This window comes from Hyalella azteca, unplaced genomic scaffold, assembly GCF_000764305.2.
Source record: "Hyalella azteca isolate HAZT.00-mixed unplaced genomic scaffold, Hazt_2.0.2 contig11760, whole genome shotgun sequence".
NCBI lineage: Eukaryota > Metazoa > Arthropoda > Malacostraca > Amphipoda > Hyalellidae > Hyalella > Hyalella azteca.
Window position 1 is genome coordinate 31,023 of NW_025941745.1, and position 21,863 is coordinate 52,885.

The 21,863-nt window shown below is 37.7% G+C and overlaps 1 protein-coding gene and 1 long non-coding RNA gene across 4 annotated transcripts; one reads left to right on the forward strand and one right to left on the reverse strand.

Moving 5' to 3' along the window:
* The first annotated feature begins 498 nt into the window (after positions 1 to 498).
* Positions 499 to 1,687, forward strand: LOC125178669. Its single transcript, XR_007156983.1, has 2 exons — positions 499 to 619; positions 1,008 to 1,687. It is a non-coding gene; the product is annotated as an uncharacterized LOC125178669 (long non-coding RNA).
* A 3,921-nt stretch (positions 1,688 to 5,608) lies between these two features.
* LOC108673292 (zinc finger and BTB domain-containing protein 44) lies at positions 5,609 to 18,295 on the reverse strand. 3 transcript variants are annotated; one of them, XM_018161093.2, is made up of 8 exons: positions 18,047 to 18,295; positions 12,194 to 12,399; positions 10,937 to 11,026; positions 9,625 to 10,171; positions 8,107 to 8,367; positions 7,090 to 7,187; positions 6,252 to 6,381; positions 5,609 to 6,221 (listed from the first exon to the last, which is right to left on the reverse strand). In XM_018161093.2, exons 2-8 carry the CDS (start codon positions 12,383 to 12,385, stop codon positions 6,214 to 6,216), a joined length of 1,326 nt encoding a protein of 441 aa, XP_018016582.1. In that variant the 5' UTR covers positions 12,386 to 12,399; positions 18,047 to 18,295; the 3' UTR covers positions 5,609 to 6,213. The 3 variants fall into 3 exon arrangements, with proteins under 3 accessions (XP_018016582.1, XP_018016583.1, XP_018016581.1); XM_018161094.2 differs by having other exon boundaries at positions 5,609 to 6,381; positions 8,107 to 8,364; XM_018161092.2 differs by having other exon boundaries at positions 5,609 to 6,381.
* Between the last annotated feature and the right edge of the window lie 3,568 nt (positions 18,296 to 21,863).

Below are 21,863 nucleotides of genomic sequence, written 5' to 3' on the forward strand. Positions count from 1 at the left end.
CGTCCGTTCTCTGGTCGTGCTGTGGTAAAAACATAACTCAGTAGTCAGTACTCACTGCAGTGAGTGACAGATAGCGCATTTTCTCGTCGACGAAAACGTGATAGTCACGGCCGGACAGACGAACGGGCGGACGGACGGACATGGCGAGCGCAATAGCGCCTTTTTAGCGCATTTTCTCATTTATGGAAAAAATGCACTATTGTGCTCGTCATGTCCGTCTGTCCGTCCGTCCGTGACTTCACGTTTTCGTCGACGAGAAAATGCGCTCTTTGTCACTCACTGCAGTAAGTACTGAGTTATATTTTCTCCATAAACGAGAAAATGCGCTAAAAAGTGTCTCACTACTTGAACAATATGTGCCAAGTTATCTAAGTGGACTTGGTGTGTGTACAGGCACCACGTCTGGGCGCGTGGTATGGGGCGAGTGTGGGTAAGCGTGTCACTATTTGGACAATATGTGCCATTAAGTTGTCTGAGTGGACGTTGTATGTACAGACGCCGCGTCTGGGCGCGTGGTATGGGGCGAGGGCGGCCGCCCCCCGTCTCCTGCAGGAGGCCGGCATCACGCGGCAGGAATACTTCGAGGCGGGCGGGGAGCGCGCTCGGCAACACTTCCTCGGTGAGAGACCCCAGTAATTTGCTGCTCTTCACTAATAATAATATTTCCTGTAGCATACATTAATATTACCTATTAGATTAATTTTATTATTATTTATTAATAATATTATTAATATTATTCTTTAATATTATTTCCTTGTGACATTGTTATCATTCGGTCAAATTATTTAAATGACAAAAATACACCATAGTCTTAATTTGGAATTCATTTATGAGAAGAATATTATACGCAACTTCTTACTATTAGCAGTTCAGAACGTCGTGCATTGAGTGTTAGATTTGTACATCCGTTAACCGGACATTTACACGTTAATTGTTAAATGATGGCAATTTTCCAAATTTTAATTGTTCAACGATGAATATTTCCTCAAAAATGTTTTGGTTCGCAGGCAACCCGCACTGGAGTCTCGTGGCCAGCGAAGACCTCAAGGAAGGCGGAGAGTCACTGCCTGACGCTGCCACCCAAGCCTAAGCAAGTCCTAATTAAGTCTTGGCAAGTCCTAAGTCTAAGCCTAAGCAAGTCCTAAGTCTTGGCAAGTCCTAAGTCCAAGCCTAAGCAAGTCCTAATGCAGGGACTCTGCATTTAATTCTTGTGTACAAAATACGAGATATTAATACGAGAATTGTTACAATGGCCTGAGAGTCGTGTACGTGTCGTAGGTTTAGTTAATTAAAATAAAGTTCAATCATTTTAATTCGTGATTGAATTCATTGTTGAAATGTAGCATTCCCGAGCATCTGACAGTCAATGAGTAAGATGTTGATTTTTGTCTTGGTTATTAAAGTTATTATGATGCTCCCCTGGATATTGAAACTCAAATTGTATAAAATAATTTAATAAATACTATTGAAGAATTTTTTTCATATATACAATTGCACCACAAACACTTCAGGCGAACACATTCAGGATCTTTTGAAGCGGTAACTATAATATAATGAATGTTTTGGGTCATACAAATACGGCGGCCTAACGTTTAATTTTAATATATTCAAAAAATAGTTTTGAAAGCTTGCCGTTCTATTGTGCCAAGCTTGTGCAGGAAACATGAAATATATTAAATTATTCCTTTTTGCGACATTTATTAGCAAGGCGAGGCCTACACCCTTTATAATGAATCAATTGCGGTTGGTTGCTATTGTTCATATAATAATATTGCGCAAAGGCCAGTCGTTATATGATAATGTGGAGCCAGTTACCGAGCCAGTGGTTATAATATGGCATTTAGCCGTACTATCTAAACTCTCTAAATTACACGTAGCGGGCGATTTCTCGTCTGTGATTGGCGGGTTCAACTTGAGAAGCAGTAAGCTATTAGCTGACGGAGCTACAAACTCATAACTATTTGTCATAGTAAGGCCCCTGGTCTGTATCAGAGATCATTGCATTCACTGTACATACTCCAACGAAGCAGGAAACTGCAACATGAAACACAAGAATGAAGTCTACGAAGGAGCTTATATGGGCTTAAATAAAGAACTATGACAAAGATAAAAAAATGGCTGCATTCGGAAACAAAATGTACCTTATTCTTATTCGTACAACAGTCATTTCCAATAAACTGTCATCGACTAAAATTAGTTGCCATTCATTATGAAACTTCAAACTGACAACATTTTTTTCATGGAACTTCAAACTGATATCTTCTTTCTCGGAACATATTCGTGACTTTCAGGCTCTAAAGCGCGATCAAGTTCAAAGAAATCCTATTTGTTGGAACATAATCACGCTTCCAAATTTTAAATCCCATTGGAACATAATCGCGCTTCAAAGTTCATCAAGTTCAAAGAAATCCTATTTCTTGGAACATAATCGCGCTTCAAAATTTATTAACTTAACAGAAATCCTATTTGGAACATAATTGCGTAGATAAAAAAATCGTACGCCCAGAAGACGAAGAGCAGTAAGAGAGAAGGTGAGAATTTTTCCAGCACCGGGCAACCTCCCTTCACAAATATTGTCTTTCATGCCTGCGTTTGTAGCAGAGGAACTACACAGCTTATACATATCAAGGCACGTGTATACATAAATCATTACTAACTATACAGACGCGTCACAGGCAGGTAGAAACATTGGCAAGTCAAAGCGAGAAGTAAAATTAAATGGTGCGCCTGCAGTTATCGATCGCATCAGGTCGAGTTCTGAGTTGTAAATTTCTTCTGTTGGTCAGAGCACTCGATTTCTGGGGGTTCTGAGATATATCTTGTTCTGTCGGTCTGAATACTCATGTTCTCAGAAATATCTTGTTCTGTTGGTCTGAGTACTCGATTTCTGGGATGTAACTTATTCGGTTGTTCAGAAAAGCCGAGTTCTCGGAACTCAATCCCTGAATATATCGCTGATTATAATTATCCTTAATTATAATCAGCGACGATGAGGGCAGGATTGCAGACAAGCCAATAATTGCGAGATGCAGCGGAGAAGAGGACAAAGCTAAATAAACAATAAATTAGAAGAGAAATGAACACAAACAAATGCACAGGAAAACTGAGCGCAGATAATACAAATAAAATAAATTTTGCGAAGTCTACGAGTGCACAAGTGACTTGGGAAAACAATTGCACGAAAGTTCTAATGTACAAAAGAGTGCTTATGAATAAAACTGTACAAAATAACTAAAGGCAAAATTACATAGACGAAGCAGGTACAAACGTCGATTGCACGCTAGTACATCAGTTAAATGCACACTTACATATTACAAAGGCGCAAAATTACAAATTTACAGAAATCTGATAGTAAATGCAAGTGTACAAACCGATGATAAACGAATGTATATGTACTAAATTATTGGACGAATGTACATGTACTACATTATTAGACGAATGTACATGTACTAAATTATTGGACGAATGTACATGTACTAAATTATTAGACGAATGTACATGTACTAAATTATTAGACGAATGTACATGTACTAAATTATTGGACGAATGTACATGTACTAAATTATTGGACGAATGTACATGTACTACAGTATTGGACAAATGTACGTGTACTAAATTATTAGGAACGGAACTCAAGAGCAAGTAACTCGAGTTGTTGCATATCTAGGCAAGCGTTAAATTCTAATCTAGGTAAGCGCAGGCAAACTATTCCTTACCATTAATGACGATGTAAAGCGAGTCATAAATAAGGCATTTCAAAAATACCTGCGTAAATTGATCTCAATAGTAAACAATAGCGATATTTCTGATCAGAAAATATCCGATAATTGCATACATCGTGATTTTTTTGTGAAAATTTGCGCACATCTTGAATAACGAGTGAACCGAATTTTGCTAACTTCATCTGATAAACAAAATTTCTATAAGAATTTGATGGCATCATACCAAAGGTGAAGCAGGAACCTAAACTGCAATGCAACACAAATACGTGGCTGATGCTCAGTTTTGTTCCATTCAAACCGAACTTACTTCAGTTAGTCATACAAATGATATTTCAGAATCCCGGTGATAACAAATAATTGAAAATCCTCGAACGCTGGTGAGCCTAACACTCTTAAAAATAAATGGATCATTTTCTCCAAATAGTGACACACTTTCTGCCACTTTCGCAACATGACCCACTAATTTTCCGAGTGTAGCAAACGTACGTCGTAACTACGAGTAGTTCAGAAAAAACGTACGTCGTAACTACGAGTAGTTCAGAAAAAAATATGCGTAGGTCATTCGAACGCCAGAAATTGAAATTGCAAGATTAAAACATTAATGGCACGATTAACATGAGCAGTATTAAAAATCTTTTGAAAATAAAGCCAAACTAAAACGTTTAAAATGCTAGTTAAACTTATTTTGTGATGCCACGGAAATGGCAAACTGTAAAAATACGACGATGTTAAAAAATGTGGTGCGTTTCAGAACGATTGCTTCGAGACGCAACAGCCTGAGCGAGTAAGCTCGAATGAGGCACATGCTTCAACGTAAGAAAAATTAATTAGTATAAATAGAAAATAAAAGAATAGTTTCCAACAAAAATGCTACTTGCAAACGCTAGGTGATAAATATACGTAGAAGAAATACGAAGGATGGACATAAAGGCACAACAGTCAAAGGCAAAGCACAAAAAAGAACATAAAATAAGAAGAGTCCATATTCACGAGAAGTAAGCACAAAACGGCACACGCCAGTAATAATACACGTACATTAAAATGAACTGGAGCCAAGCCTAAGTGGTCCTTTAGATATTATGAATAAAAGTCACAAAAGGCTACAATTGGCGCAAGAAAGTCCATTGAAGGAGCCACGTACGAACAATAATCAAGACTCTCACATTCACTAACTGGTGATAGGATAGGCCACAAGAAATACGCTGTTCAAAATTGAACTAAATATGTAAGAAAAGTATCAAGACTTTTAATAAAATAGGACCCATTAAATAGCTTTAGTCTATCCACTGGCATCTTACATTCGCACAACATTACTGAACGACAGGCAACAGGAGAAGGTGAGCGAAAAATTCAGATTCCCAACAAAAAATGAAGTTTTCGCTTAGGCTTTCCAGGCCACAAATTCGTTTCCCAGTAACGCTTGCATAATTTTTTTAGCGCCATTTTACTTTGATCGCCATTTATTTATTGACTTAAACTAATGGTTAGCGAGGACGGAGAAATCTAGACACAGAGGCAAGCAGGTACTAAAATTCCTTAAGGTTAACTTAGTACCTATACGTAATTTAAGAAGCTTTATTAGAGGCTCCTAAAGTGATGCTACATCAACGCAGCAGGAATATATCGCCGTGAAACTTCACTGAGTTACTTCATTTATTACAATAACCCTCAATAATTTACTATGAACTCAAGTGCAGATGAGTAGGTGAATAACTTCTGCATTGCATTCCTAAAATAAAGAAGAATTATTAATGTCAATATTGTATCAGTTCAGACAGATATGACACCCGCGAGCTACGGCTGCATCTACTACACTTTATGATACTTTACTCAATAATATTTATAATGGGCAACTCAATTTGATAGAAAAAACATAATAAAACAATAATTTCTTCAATTTGGTACAGAAATAATAAAATAAAACAGTTCACATTAAATGCAGAGATGCACTCCTCAGTCAACGTATAGAAGTAAACCAAGAAAATCTTGACTCGACATAAATATTTACTCCATAAAAATTCTACAAAAATTACCAGGCACGGAATATTGCACGAAAAAATTAAGGCTGCAAAAATCATTCGAATGAGCCCTATATACCAGATCGAAATTAAAATAATGTATTTAGGCTTTTTGATTCGCGATCAAAATTCGAACAAATGCAATCTAAAAATTTAGCCAACCCTTCCATTATGGCCATGAACACAATAAACGGTGTCGTTCACTTCCGCATTTCCGATCTTGTACTTACTATTGTTAGAGCAATGCAAAATATTCTGCATGTCTAACAGGACCTCACAAATAAAATTTCCCATCAACTAGATTTTCCCACGCTCCCCGAAATCTGTACAATAGCACCACAAACGTTCCACTGGCATGGAATATTAATAGATAATTTCCGACACCTCGCGTAATCAGAGCCAGAAAACTCAATATCTGTACAGGATATTCAAGGAATCCTGAACAAGGCAAGGAAGAACTAGAGTAGAGCACATCAGACACATTGTGTTAACTTGACAGCACATCAGACACATTGTGTTCTCAGAAGCGAGTCTATCTCAGAGTCCGGGACTTTGTGCACCGTCAGGAGATGAACCTTCATGTGGTAGTGGCGGGACAACACCTTCTGGCACACCGGGCACTTGGTACGCTGCTGGTGAACCTGCACGGACAGTCAATAATTACCCTTCTTCTACTTAACTTGCTAGATAAGTTAACATGATTTTTAAACTTTCACTGCACCAAACAGATGAAATTTTTCGTATCACACAAAGCGATAACTTTGTTTGAGAGTAAACAATTTTTCAACATAGTTGAAACAATACTAGCGTAAAGAATCCGTTGAATTAGTGCAAAATTGATTAGTGCCTTCCCATGAATCCATTGATTTAGTGACAAAAAATAAATGTCAATACGAATTCATGCAGCATGAATTTGTGGGTAGCGCTCAAGCCCTATCCAAATTTTAGTTTGCGGCGACCCTGAATTAGGAACCGACTATAGTCGGTTCCTAATAGGTTCCTATAGGAGGACCGAACGTAAATCAGCTTCTCTATATGTCCGCTTTTTGGTCTACATTCCGGTCCCGAATCAGACAGCTACCAGAGCCTGGTGAGAGGACTGAGGGGATTCTGCCAACTCTTGCCCTACTCTCAGGAGACCATAAAGTCGGCCAGGAGGTTCTGACCAGTCGCTGATTGCGATCAGTTGGCTCACAACCTATAGAGTGTATCAGCGTGATGGCACAACCTACAGAGTGTGTCAGCGTGATGGCACAACCTATAGAGTGTGTCAGCGTGATGAGACACTAATATATTGTGTCAAAGTGATGACACACTCTATATAGTGATAAAGAGACTGATATGGTCACCTGATAGTGCGCCACCAATGAGCCCTGATGCTTGAAGACTTTACCACACAGCGAACACGCGGGGAAGCCGTCCTCGTTCTTGCTTGATGCCCAGTCTTCTGCTCAACAAATATATTTATTAGAGCTGCAATAATTAGAGAAATGCGTTCATTAGAGCAGCAATAATGCCAGCCCTACTCAAGCCTCAGAGGGCTAGACGTTCAGGAATGAGCGATAGGCACTGTAATTAAAATAATCGACGTGCAATTTGATTTAAATGAGTGATATGCACTCTAATTAAATGAGCGCTATGCGCTCTAAATTAAATAAGCGATATGCACTCCGATATAAATGATTGATATGCACTCTAATTCACAAAAAAATTCTAAGTGATGCACAGCTGTAGCATTGCCATGTGTCGAGCTCACAGGTGCGTGGTGATGGCAAGGATGCTCGTGTGCACGTATTCCATGGTAAAAATTAGGTAAGGTTTCTTCAAGAAACGAAACTATATTGCGTGACTTTGGATCAATATGATATAAACAAATATTTGACTTTGTGCCCGAACTCACTCGTATTCCCTCAAAAAAAAAAAAAACTCGTATTCCCTCAAAACTAACTCGCTTTCCCTCAAAACTAACTCATATTCCCCCAAAACTAACTCGTATTCCCCCAAAGCTAACTCGTATTCCCTCAAAACTAACTCGTATTCCCCCAAAACTAACTCGTATTCCCCCAATCTAACTCGTACTCCCCCAAAGCTAACTCGTATTCCCCCAAAACTAACTCGTATTCCTCCAAAACTGACTCGTATTCCCCCAAAACTGACTCGTATTCCTCCAAAACTAACTCGTATTCCCCCAAAACTAACTCGTATTCCTCCAAAACTAACTCGTATTCCCCCAAAACTAACTCGTATTCCTCCAAAGCTAACTCGTACACCCCCAAAACTAACTCGTATTCCCCCAAACTAACTCGTATTCCTCCAAAACTAACTCGTATTCCTCCAAAACTAACTCGTATACCCCCAAAACTGACTCGTGTTATGGAGATGGGCTGAGGGGAGATGAGGCAGAGGCTGCTGGGGAGGCGGTGTGTGAGGCTGTAGGTCGCCGTTAACAAGTTCGTCAGGAGGGAGGCTGGTGTGATGAGGAGGCAGAGAGGCAGACTTGAGGCTGGCAATGGAGGCTTGCGAGGATATTTCGTGGACAAGTTTAGAGAGCGAGATCGCCTTCGCTACCGAGATGCTGGCCATGCTCGCCACACTCGTCATCGTGTTGCCCACCGCAGAGTTCGCTGCTAAAAATCGAAAATTTTAACATCTAAATCATCTAAAATTGAAAACGTTCATCTTTCAACATTTAAATTTATTACTTCAAAGATTCGTCATCGTGTTGCCCACCGCAGAGTTCGCTGCTAAAACTCAAAAGTTTTAATATCTAAATCATCTATGATATCATTAACATTGAAAACATTCATCTTTCAATATTAAAATTTATTACTTCGATGATTATCTTTGCCGCGTATTGGACAGAGATAATCATAGAAAATCGGAAATATAATCGAATTGTCTACCAAATATTTTGCTACAAGGACTCGAAAATGTTAACACGGAAATTATCTATGACGTCAATAACATCTATAAAAGGTACCTACATCTTTCATCATTAGCAACATCAGATATTTGAATGATGTTCTATATCCGGATGACGATATTTTTACGACATTTCAGGTGGAACTAAACAGATAATTTTTAAATAACTCGAATTTGAGAAGCATACAATGTCCGCGGTTGTAAGCAAATTGCCCTTTTTGCTTTCTAATTGCCATAAATATGGAAACATTTTTTCATTCAATCTTTAAGAAAGACATTTCAGAAACTGGGTTCATGTCTGTCAAATTATCGAAAAATTTTGTACCGTTTAAATTAATGGTAAGAGATACTTTTCCACATTGTACCATATATGTAGGTATTTGGATAGGAAAACTAAACGTTTCGATGCTTCAACGTATCTCAGAAATCAGGATTTATGCTGCCAACGTAGACCAGCTTTGAAATGGGAACAGCTTGCATAATTTTTACTCAAATGCAAGAGATAAAATAAATAAACACCATCTCACTCATCTAGAGACGCTTAAAAATATAGATGGATTAAGGGAAAGTATTTGAAACTTCAAAATTAACTCGAAGTGACAAAACAGGGGCTATCATTTTAGGTTTTTCTTCACAGGGGATATAGCAGCAGCCAGTAACTGTGACCAATTATTATGATACTGGTCCGTTCTAAAGCTTACTGGCTCTTTGCGTGGCCAATAGCGCCTGTACACAAGGCCAGTAGCGCCGTAAATAGCGACGGTATGTATTTTGATGTTTTACTGGCCGCCACTAGTTACTGGCCGCCACTAGTTACTGGCCGCCACTAGGTAATGCCCCGTCTACAAGCACCAGAATTCTTATCAACGACAAAAATAATATCTTACCGGAGAATATCATTCACGTAAGATATTATTATTATACAAAAAATGTCATTTATGTATACATCATGAAATTCTCACCTGAGAACGCGAGGGACTGGATGGTATCAGTGATACCGAAAGGGGACGAGGACTTGAGATTGGGACCGTCCTCATCCAGGGACCTGGGGGGACCTTCAGGGTCCCCGAAACGTGGGGATGAAAGGGGAAGAGGAATGGGGGAGTCATGCCTTCTCTTCTTAAAGCTTGGGGTAGTGGGAGGGGAGGCAGCGATAGGAGGGGAAGCTCTAGGGCTCTGAGAACGTACCCTAAACTTGGTGTCTAGAGCCATAGGTTCTAGTTGTCTATTGCTAAATTTTGAATCATTATTGTTATTGTTAACAGCGGCAATAATGTTATTGTTAACACTGTTGATGTTGTTGTTGTTGTAATTTAAAAAGCTGTTTATTTCGTTATTGGAACTGATGGAGCTGTTAAAACTGAATGGGTTGCTGGTGCTTGTGGGACTGCAGCTGTTATTATTGAAATTAAATGGACTGTTGTTGTTATTAACGGCCGCGAGTCCTTTGATCTGCAGTGCACACGCTGTGCGGATGAAGCCTGGCAATTGTTCCCGCATGATGTTTACCTGCAAAAACATGTTGCTGTTACGTCAAGTTCAGTATATAACATTCATTTATACGGTGCTGCAGAGCTTAAATATTTTATTTGAAATTCAGGAAAAAGACACAATCGCTAATACGGTACTACAGAGCTTAGATATATTATATGAAATTCAGAAAAAAACATATTCCTTAATACGGTATGCTACAGATCTTAAATATATTATTTGAAATTCAGAAAAAAAACATTCATTAATACGGTGCTACAGAGCTTAAATATACCTATAACATGAAATTCAGGAAAGGACACATTTGTTAATACGGTGCTACAGAGCTTGCATATATTATTGTAAATTCAGGAAAGAACATATTCATTTATACGGTGCTACAGAGCTTAAATATACTATTTGAAATTCAAGAAAAAACACATTCGTTAATACGGTGCTGCAGAGCTTGAAATTGATAGGAAACAAGTTAATACAAATTAAAGTTCAAGATGAATGCGATGACGGTGAGTAACCAATCCATGTACTATACGGAAACTCGGAGTATGAAATTCACAATGCAAATGAAAAATAAATCAGCTTAGCGATACTTAAAACATAGCTCGATGGTCACCAATGCAAGTTTCAATTTATTCCCGACATTACAGTGAAAATTATTAAAATATTGAATTGAACCCTCAGAAGCAATTAAGATTGAATCTCATCATAAGCCATTGTAACCGAGAGTGCTATTTAAATTTTTAATTACCGTAAATTAACATAAATTTTATAAGCAATAAATTTGACCTGGCCATTGTAGATGAAGTCCATGATGGCTTCCAGTTCCCAGAAGCTCACATCCCGCAAGAAAATGATGGGATGTTCCGTCTGGTTCTCCTGCAAATAAATATTTAAAAATACACATCGATGGTCGTATACTAAAATGAAAACATTTGCTGCAGATAGTTACATGAATCCCGAATATACTCAATTTATAAATTGCATCGCAGAAATAAAAATTTCTCCGGCAAGATAGTGACGATTATGAAAACCCATGCATGTGGTTGGCAAATGTCAAACTATGAATAAAAAGAAAAATAAATCTTAGAGAAATTGCTACGGTTTCCTTGAAAAAAAAAGAAGAAATAGTATCGCTAAATTATGCAACGTCCGTCCGATCAAACTAAATAGCCCAATAAAATATTATATGTGTGATCTAAAATCAACTATGTATATGTACGAAATAGTACATAGTATACACATAATATTACCATTACGGAAAAATGATCCACAGAAATGTACCTAATGATTTCTATGGCCATATATTAATCCACACCAAACGTTCCGAAAGATTTTACATGTAATAAAATAATATCACGAAACGGATTGGTTTAATTAGGAGATCTTGCTTAAAAATGGCGTCTCGTAAAGCGGTTGATAGAATTGATCGTACAAAAATGGGGTTTCATGGAAAAGCTGGTAATAGAATTTTAAGGACGAAAAAATTGGCTCTCACAGTGAGGCTGTTTGTAGAATTGGTAGGAAAAAGATGGGTTCCATAGTGATGCACTCACTATTCAATGCACTAGGTGTAGCTTTCGAGCCACGAGTGTTTTGAACAATTGCCGTAGTGATGATAATGCTCGACTCAAGGGCGTCACTGAAGAAGGGAGCGCAGGTGTATAGCTAGCTGCTTGTTTAAACACTACAAACCATTAGAAGCCCTGGGTCTACAGCCTGAAAATTGCCACTGTGCTAATAATACTCATCTAAAGTTCGTCATTAAAGAAGTCGGAGATGATGTAGCTAGCTGCTTGTTTAAGCACTACACAATTTCAACCCCGGGTCAACAGCCACTGATCATTAAAATGCTACTTTTAATGACCATTAAAATACGTTGATAATTAATGCCTCACCTTAAGTACGTCACTGAAGAAGCTAGCAAATGTTGCAAGCTGCTAGTTTAAACACTACCACACAATTTCATGCCCGGGTCAACAGCCACTGATCATTAAAATGCTACTTCTAATGATCATTAAAATACGTTTATAATTAATGCCTTACCTTAAGTACGTCACTGAAGAAATCAGAGCAGGATGCGAGCACGAGACGATGAGCCTGCAGACTGCGGCCATCGCAGGCCAGCGTGACGTCCAGGAAGGCTCTGTCCTGCAGTAGCGTGCGCATCACTGTCACCACGCTGCTCTGGAAGTTGTTCCAGCGCAGACAGAAACATTGGCTACCGTTGCTGTCCATGTTGTCAGCTATAACTGCAATGTATTAGATTACTTCTATGTAATATATTACGTGTGATACATGTTACTTGATATAATGTATTGTAATATATTACTTGCAGTATATATTACTTGAGAGTAACTGCATGGATAGTACATGAATGTCACAGCATCGATGATATTACTTAATCAATGCAAGCATCATATAATGATATTACTAGAGATTCACTGCTTGGATGACATTATTTGCAAGTCAATGCGAGAAGTAATTATAGACGAGTCACTGCATGGATGATCTTAAATAAAAGTCACTTCATGGATGATATTACGTGGAAGTCACAGCATGGATGTTATTACTTGAAAATCACTGGGTGAATATTGTTTGGAAGTCACTGCATGGATGATATTACATGGAAGTCACTTTATGGATGTAAAGGCATGCAAGGGCTGTTAAGACGTGCAAGGCGAAAGTTCCGCTAAGTTTAAATAGCGTTTTCAAGTGAAACTGAAACGTAGGAAATAAAAAAATAAAGAACTTGAGAGCTTAATTCAGCTCGAGCTGTATTGATTTCAGTGAATGATAGTGATATTTTTAAGGGTTAAAAAATAATTGATAAAGTCAACCCTAAAACGAGACGTATTGAGCAATTTAGATCAAGCGGGCATGGCAGGATGAATCCCAACGACGTATGAAGTTACTCCACTCAATGACGTAGCAAATGAAAACTGTGACGAGGAGAGACTTTGTTCGAATGATAAATTAATTAATTTCAAGGGCAATTTAAGATGACAATTTTAAGCACCTTGTTCTGACGTAAGGCTGCAATAAGCATGCAAGTGTTCGCTATAATTAAGAGATGTTTGCGGCCTTCCATACTGAGGAGAGATGGGCTGCGGCTGAGGCTACTTGATCGGATTAAAATATTGAAGAATAAGAGACAAATTAGCCATTGAAGAGTCCGTATATTTTGTGCAATTACCATTAATATATGTACTATTTTGTACTGAAAAGTAAATGTGGCATGGGAAAACGCGTCGCAAAGTTGGCTTGAGTAGTTTCTGAGTAAGATTTAATGAAAAATAAAAAAAATGAGATGTGCACCACACCCGGAATTATTGCATATTGAAATGAAAGAATTGATACGAAATAAATAGTACGTAAAAGCTATTAATACGGGTCTTCCTAATTTGCAGCCAGTATTTCAATTATCCTGACAGAACTTGAGGAAAGACTGTCACACGATCAACGCCGTTTTTTTTTCGATGGAAAGAATTTCTTTTGAAACTTGGTTTTGAAATTTCATGATATGGCGCTCTAACTGCATGCGATTCGTGTGGACGCGCCGAATTCAAGATGTTTTGGACGCCAGCTGAGTTTGAGGGCAATTTCCTCATGACAGTGTATCCTAATATGCGACAGCTAATATCCTACAAGGAATAAATAATAGGCAGTCGTAATTTTCTTTTAACACGCTACTGTATCCTCGATCTCAGTATCGAACAAGCGGATTGTCAGGCTGTTGTAAGGCTTAATATTATACGTAAATACTTTTTTCATTTAGCCAAAGGAACTTATAACAAATATTATCACTACAGATGAAATTTTTGGACATCAGCACTAAACTTTTATGTTAGTGTCAGACAAAGCATCCTCGATTACATATAGCGTCAGCAGTCGCTGGCAGCATTTCACTGTCTTCATACTAAGCTGACTAAGCATTTGTGCAGTGAACTAAGAGATACAGCTCAGTTAATTATCGCAAACAACGTTTCAGTAGATAATCACATCAATTTAAATCGATTGATGATCAAACCTGACCGAACTCAGGGAAAAACTCGTAACTCAAGGTTCAATTGTAAATATATACAATATATTTATTGGGGGATATAAATTTTAAAGGAGTGTTTCATCCCTTAATGTAAAATATGCATCTATATCTATATTTATCTCGAAGCTCTAGAGTCTAGACGAAGCGGCATGAACTTCAACAGCAGAAAGCGGTCTATATCGGAAATTAATTTGATAGGTTTTAAAGAAAGTGTAAATCGCAAGTAAATTTGATTTTTTATATAAAACCAGTGTAGTATATCGGAAGTGTATTTGATCTGTTATCATGGCAGTGTTAAGACGAGTCGAATTGGCCGACACCAGTCCTTGAGCGCATTTTATAACCGTTCGTATCAAGCAGTCTCACCTAATATAGGTAGGTCTATATTCAGTTTAAAACCCCGGCTATAAAATATGGTTAGACTGCAAATCATATACCGTACGCATCGGGCATCCATGTACGTGGAGCATGAAAATACTGCTTCGAAATTATACGACTTGAATTATTTTATTGTTATAGATAAATTTCTCGTCTATTAACTTGGTTTAAAAAAACGAAAAATAGAATGCGAATCTAACGGAAAGCAGGCATCTATTATGAATATGTTTGAATCTCGTAGTTGCTTGGTCCTTTATTTGTTTGAATTAAATGATCCCATATTACATACAAACGCGTCCCTAACTGAAAAAGCAGAATATTGGCCACAAAGGTTCAGTTTCATACAAGTATTACCCGCAAGCATATAAACGCTATTGACGAGGATTTCTTTACGAAGAGCGCTAAAGTTAACTTAAATCTTTCTTTTAGGTCACGTAGCGCCTGATATCGTTCGATAAGCTTTAGGGCACAACGCGTGAAGGTGCCGGGTACATGTTAGAGCAAACTTTTACAAATTACAAGAAATACAAATGTGTAGAATTGAACGTTCAAGCACAGGGATTTCCGTTCACGTACAGTATGCGCAATATTTACCGATCAATGCTGTCTGGCATGGCGTGGTTCGGTTCAGGTAGAGTATGGAGAAAGAATTATAAGATTTGAGACACAATTGTATTTTAGATTGTAGTGAAAAACGAGGTCAGGCGTGTTAGTATTTTATTATTATTGCTGATAATCTACACGCGGCCTTTACTGCTATGTATTGCCACAAGTCTATATATATACTCCACCAGCACCCAGTGCTTCAAAGCAGTTCTTTATCCATTCATGATACCATGGCTGTTACTACGAATTTTGTAACACATATACATCTAAGGGCTGCATCAAATCCCAAGTATATCAAATTCAACAACTAGAAATAACTAATGTGAAAATACAAAACATTTCAGATGTTGAATGTTATTAAAGCCAGTGCAACAAGGTGTTAAAGTCAAATAAATGTCTAAGAGTCTAGAGTCTAGACAAAGCAACATGAAATTCAACAGCAGAAAGCGGTCTATATCAGAAATTAATTTGATAGGTTTTAGAGAAAGGGTAAATCGCAAGTAAATTTGATTTTATATAAAACCAGTGTATATCGGAAGAGTATTTGATCTGTTATCATGGCAGTGTAGGACACCAATATAAATGTAGCTAAGGTGGTGTCCTACATTCAACATCTGAAATGTTTTGTATTTTTCACATTAGTTATATATAAGGTGATAAGGTGGTGTCCTACAAGATATTTATATATAAGTACATATATATCATATCAATATTATAAAGGTTTGTATGAAGAAAATTGAAGCAGTGAAAACTATTTTTATAAAGCCAAAGGTGTGTGATATTAATACAGTAAGAAGTCCCAAAAGGAAAACTAAAGCCGAACATAAAGCATCAGACTAACCAAGCCTCAGATCAAAATCTAAAAAAAAAAATTGGACAGTCATTTCAGAACCACACTAATGAAACCTAGAAAATGCAAAAACATGAGCAATTCCCTCTCCTGCATACACAAAAAATACATAAGTACCGGTATAGGTGTATACATTTCAAGGCAAACACATAGGCTTCAATTTTACAACAATAATCAATACCGGTACACATAGAAGGCTAAATGAATATTACAGATTGAATTTTGGCCTTGCAAATGGACATGGTCAGGAAAAGTTGGTGTCATAAGTTAATGTCAAATGATGATGATAATGTCAAATTATGATGATAATCAGTCAAATGAATGATACTGTCAAATGATGGCATATATCTTTATATATTGATTCCCAACTAAAACAATGAATTTCATGGCTCTTTATACCTTTTGTTAAATTTATTCTATAGCAATCATAGACATTTAGAAAATTACTTACAAATTTCACAAGTAGAGCATAATTATTTCTCAGATACTAGTGAAACCAATACCTATAAAAAGTTGCACAATACAATACACTAACAATATAATTATTATTATTATTGGCCTTCCTTATAACATGACAGTTGCTGCCACTATACTTAATAAATCATTGCTGCCACAATTCTTCATGAATTCCACTGACATCACTATTATCCAAAACTTTTCTTTAGGAGATGAATGTCTCTAAAGATTTAAATTCTATTTTTATTTATGTTTATTGTCACTTCCAAAAAAGCATGTACAAAAGCATTGGAAGAAGATTTAGAAATGACTTGATATTTTCTAAACAGCTGAGAAGATAAATGTTAAAAATACGTGATTTTTGAATGTTATGGCTTGAATGTATGCATGTTGCATAATGCATGGGTTTATTAACAATTGGATAGTATTTAACTTTCCATGGATAAAATGCACATTGCACAGCTCTATACATGGCCAAAAAGTGCTAGCTATAATTCCTATAAATAGCTCATAAAATTAATTTGACTTAGACAGAGCTCTCTGGCAGCAGGCAGGTCTGGCTTTCAATGCACAACCAAACACTGGGCTCCAGTTTTATTACTGGGTGGTTAATAAAATACCACAACCACAAAGTCACAAACTACAAGAGCTTCAAAATTCATAATTAGGCCTACCTGCTTCTAAAATGAGTATAATTGTTATTAATTTTTAGGCATAGTCACATAGATACCAATATTTTGCTTTCTTCTATGGACACAAATTTTGTCATTTTTGTACCATTTGCATGGAAAATAAGACTAGGTATTTAAGAAATTGTTACACTTACTACTTTTTTGGTAGAGATCTTTGAGAAATGGACATAATAACTTGTAAATTTTTATGGTAAAAGCCTTCATATTTAGCCATGACAAACCACAGTCCACAGTCAACAAAATAATATAGACATACTATATTTTTTTACCACTATTATTATTATGCACTAAAAATAAGAATAATTTTGATGTTTGCTTGTTTCAGTTGTTTGGATGTGTTGTGTTAATGCTAAACTTTTATACTTCAAGTAAAACTCTAAGGCATCAAAACTCACGAGTATAAAATTGGGATAAGCACTGCACAATTACAAATCAGTAATCACTAATATAAAGACTAAGCAAGTACCTTTCAGAAGTTCAGACTTCAGAACACATAATTAAAAAGCTAGCCTACACAACACAGGATGCACAGAATTGTGCTTGCGTTGAGAAATTTTGGTCATGCACTTACAGTAGAATGGAATCATTGAATAATTTGAATAGAGATAAAACAGCTGCTCAGCCTGAGGGCTGAGCCTGCCAAAGCAGCTCTAAGACTATTGACTAAGAGCCTCTAACATAAAAACATGATGGCTGAAGCCCAATTATAGTGATATGAAGCAATTTGACAGAATAATTCGATATATTAAATAAAATCGAGCGTATGGGTTTCACGTGACCTGCATAGGTTCGAGCAACTAAGAGTTAGGGGACCAACGAAAGCGAAACTGGCCCTGCTGATCCGGGCACCGCTTCTCAAGCACAGCACTAACCTTGACCTCCTTCAGCGATCCTCGGCCTTGCTTCGCCACTAAACAAGGGAAAACGATAATCTCTATGAATTATGTACTACAAAGTAAACACTAAGTTCAGTAATTTAGCATCAAAGAACACTGATGGAGAAACGTCCGAAATAACTCGTTTATTGTGATAAGAGTGCACCTTGACTGAGACATTCGGTCAAGAGACGGTTGCACTGAAGGGCGGAGCTCACTGCAGACATCACCTGCGTCCGCAACTGACTCACTTCCACTGACGAGGCGTCATTGAAAAGCTGGAGTGGGAAGTGCCAGTTGTACCCAGCAGGTAACTCAGGCTGAGTTGCGACACAGCGTGAGCACTAAAAACGCTTACAGGATGTCTCATTCGTCTTATAAGCAAAAACACATATTTCAAACGCTCCTGTCTGTTTTAGTTTTTATTTGGATTCATTTTACTGGTTCAACCCGAACCAAACAGCCTTCCTCGAATTAGTTCACCTTAAAGAACAGCTTACCAACCAACAGGCAGACCTTGAAAATAATTGATACATTTAAGAAAATTCAACAAACTTTCTTTATCGCATTACTCTTGAATCCTTTTAAGAAATAATTATAAAGAATTAATTATAAAGAGAAGAGTTTTTATTACAATGATGTGTACCGAAATCCATTACTCACCCGATCATTTCCCTTACTAGGGATGATGACATTATATATAATATATGTTCAAATTCATTCACTAACTCATTTAATTCCGAATAACATTCGTCAATGCCATATTTATATATGAAGCAGCCTGAACACGTTTCTCATTACTCACTTTTCTTGTTTCCGACGACAATTTAGTTTGCACTCCTATATCATCATGAGCATTATACATTTTCTAGTCTTCTCTGGTTCTCCACATTGTTATGAATAATCGACGCCTTCAAATATATTCCAATTTTGTTTCTACCTTACATTAAATTAATTTATTGGCACTAGGTTTACTGAAGAAACTGCATCTAAATGAGCGCTGCTTGTGATTATGAATGTTCACTGTACAGCTGTGTACATGTGACTCGACTGTACGACTTCGTACTTGTGACTCTGACTGAACGACTTCGCATTTGTGACTCTGACTGTACAGCTTCGTACTTGTGACTCGACTGTACGACTTCGTACTTTTGACTCTGACTGTACGACTTCGTACTTGTGACTCCGACTGAACGATTTCGTACTTGAGACTCTGACTGTACGACTTCGTATTTGTGACTCTGACTGTACGACTTCGTATTTGAGACTCTGACTGTGCGACTTCGTATTTGTGACTCTGACTGTACGACTTCGTACTTGCGACTCTGACTGTGCGACTTCGTATTTGTAACTCTGACTGTGCGACTTCGTATTTGTGACTCTGACTGTACGACTTCGCACTTGTGAATCTGACTGTATAGCTGTGCCATGTGATTCTGACTGTACGACTGTGCCGTGTGACTTTGACAGTACGACTTCGTACTTGGGACTCTTGACTGTACGACTACTTACTAGTGACTGTGAATGTACAGCTGTGCCTTGTGACTCTGACTGTACAGCTGTGCCGTGTGACTCTGACTGTACGGCTGCGCCTTGTGACTCTGACTGTACTGCTGTGCCGTGTGGCTCTGGCTGTACGACTGCTTACTAGTGACTCTGGCTGTATGACTGTGCCGTGTGACTCTGACTGTACGGCTGCGATGGCAAGGATGACCTCGCTAGACTAAACCAGTTGACCGTGGTGGTGAGGCGGACGAAGATGGTGTTGGTTGTAGCCAAGAGGCTCGGGTTAAAGTAGTTCATGGTCGACGAGCAGGATTGTGGATGCACTTCACGCTGCCTGCTGCTCGCAACTGCTTTTAAGACCTCGTCTGATATTTTTTAGTAGTTTTGAAGTACTTCATGGGTCGTGGGTGGATTTTGGAGGGGGAACGTAATGTTGAAGAGCCATATTTAGTTTAAGAAGTAACTCGACGAGAATTTCACTTATAAATGTATTGTTACTTGCAGCAGCAATTGGTTATGACAACGTATAACCTTGATATGCGCTTCCACAAACCCAAGTTTAGCCTAGAGGTGCACGCTTTCACTAAATGCAAAATAAATGTTAGAAATTAAAATGGAATGTACAATGGAGTAGGAGTGTTTCAGCCCTTAATAAAAACTGTAAAGCATTTGGTCAGCGCTCAGTAAAACCAAGCATTTGACCAGTGTAAATATAATTAAAAACTGTCGTATATAGTTATTTTTTTTTATTTTAAATATAATAAAATAAATTAAATTAAATTTAAAAAATTACATAGTGTCGTATATAGTTATTTTTATAAGAGTTTAAGTTAGCCCAGAATTAAAATAGAACGGATGTTAATTGAAGATACTTGATGCATTTTTTATGATTTAAGGACAGACTCAGGACTCGAGCTTGTGACCTGATCCTGCAAGAAAACAAGCATTTAACTACTATATCCTAATGCACGTATATCCGCTTGTAATTTTCACGTCTTTTTCTCGTGCTTAAAAATATTTCAGCTGAAATTTTTAAAATGGTATCGAGATTTGAAAACAACCTAAAACGCTTCCTGCTTATCATGTTATCCACTGTGCCCTGGGTTATTATTTTCAACTTTAATTGTAATTGCAACCGTCAAGGAAATGCGGACAGTCGAAAACACTTCCGCCACCCGTGGCAGGTGCCGCCACCCATGGTAGGTGCTGCCACCCGTGGCAGGTGCTGCCACCCGTGGCAGGTGCCGCCACCCGTGACAGGTGCTGCCACCCGTGGCAGGTGCCGCCACCCATGGCAGGTGCTGCCACCCGTGGCAGGTGCCGCCACCCGTGGCAGGTGCTGCCACCCGTGGCAGGTGCTGCCACTCGTGGCAGGTGCCGCCACCCGTGGCAGGTGCCGCCACCCGTGGCAGGTGCCGAATAAATAAATAATTTAGATTCGAGGGAAATTAAACAAATGCAAATCATATTCTTAATAAGATTAAGAATATGATTTGAAATGCAGATGAGATTTCGGTTCGTGATATTGTGAATACTTTTGGGTTTTGAAGTTGTCTGCTTATAAGATTTTTATTATTCTGTCTCAAAATCTCGGTGTTTCTTTCACTAGTAAATATTAGCCTGTGTATTCTAGTATCAAGTTATTCAAATTTGATAAAAAAATTGTGAATAAATTATCATGATTTTTTCAATTATCATGACGCTTGTGTAAGTAATTAATATAAAAATAAATTAATACAAGGAATAAACAGAAATGTAGAGACTCTTTGTGACATAATTTCAAATAAAATTTCAATGATAGTTATTAGCCGCTAACGTCTGATTGATTCAAAAGAAAAGTTTTCTTGATTCTTAATTTCTTGAAGTGAGTTTTTACTTGAGATGAACGCTCAAGTTCTGTTATCCTTGAACTTAACAATTTTTATGAACTTGAACGCGAGTGACTTAAGACTCGCGATCCCGGTTAGAAAAACAACTCAAATAAATCATAAATATTGAGCTTGAAAATTAATTAAAATTATTCAATGTTGAACATGAAGAATTAATATTTCAATAAATTTTCTGAGTTTTTATTATGCCCTTCGACAATACTGATATTATAGTAAGAAACCGCTAATGAAAGACTAAATAAATACAAGAACCGGCGCACCGTTTTCTCCAGAAAAACGTCCCCAGCGTTTAATTTAACGGTATGTCCCCGGCCACTGCAATGCTGGTGGGACCGTTTTAATATTTTACGGCGTTTTTTCGAACGGTATATGTGAAATCGTGTGCCAGAACTTCAGCAAGAACAATAACGTTCAGAATA

Excerpts from the sequence above, each read along its gene's own strand:
- LOC108673292 (XM_018161093.2), bottom strand. The coding sequence starts at position 12,385 with ATGGACAGCAACGGTAGCCAATGTTTCTGTCTGCGCTGGAACAACTTC. Across the intron at positions 11,027-12,193 it reads TCTTCAGTGACGTACTTAAG|GAGAACCAGACGGAACATCC; the intron begins GTAAGGCATTAA and ends ATTTATTTGCAG. Across the intron at positions 7,188-8,106 it reads AGCCCATCTCCATAACACGA|AAGACTGGGCATCAAGCAAG; the intron begins GTCAGTTTTGGG and ends TTTGTTGAGCAG.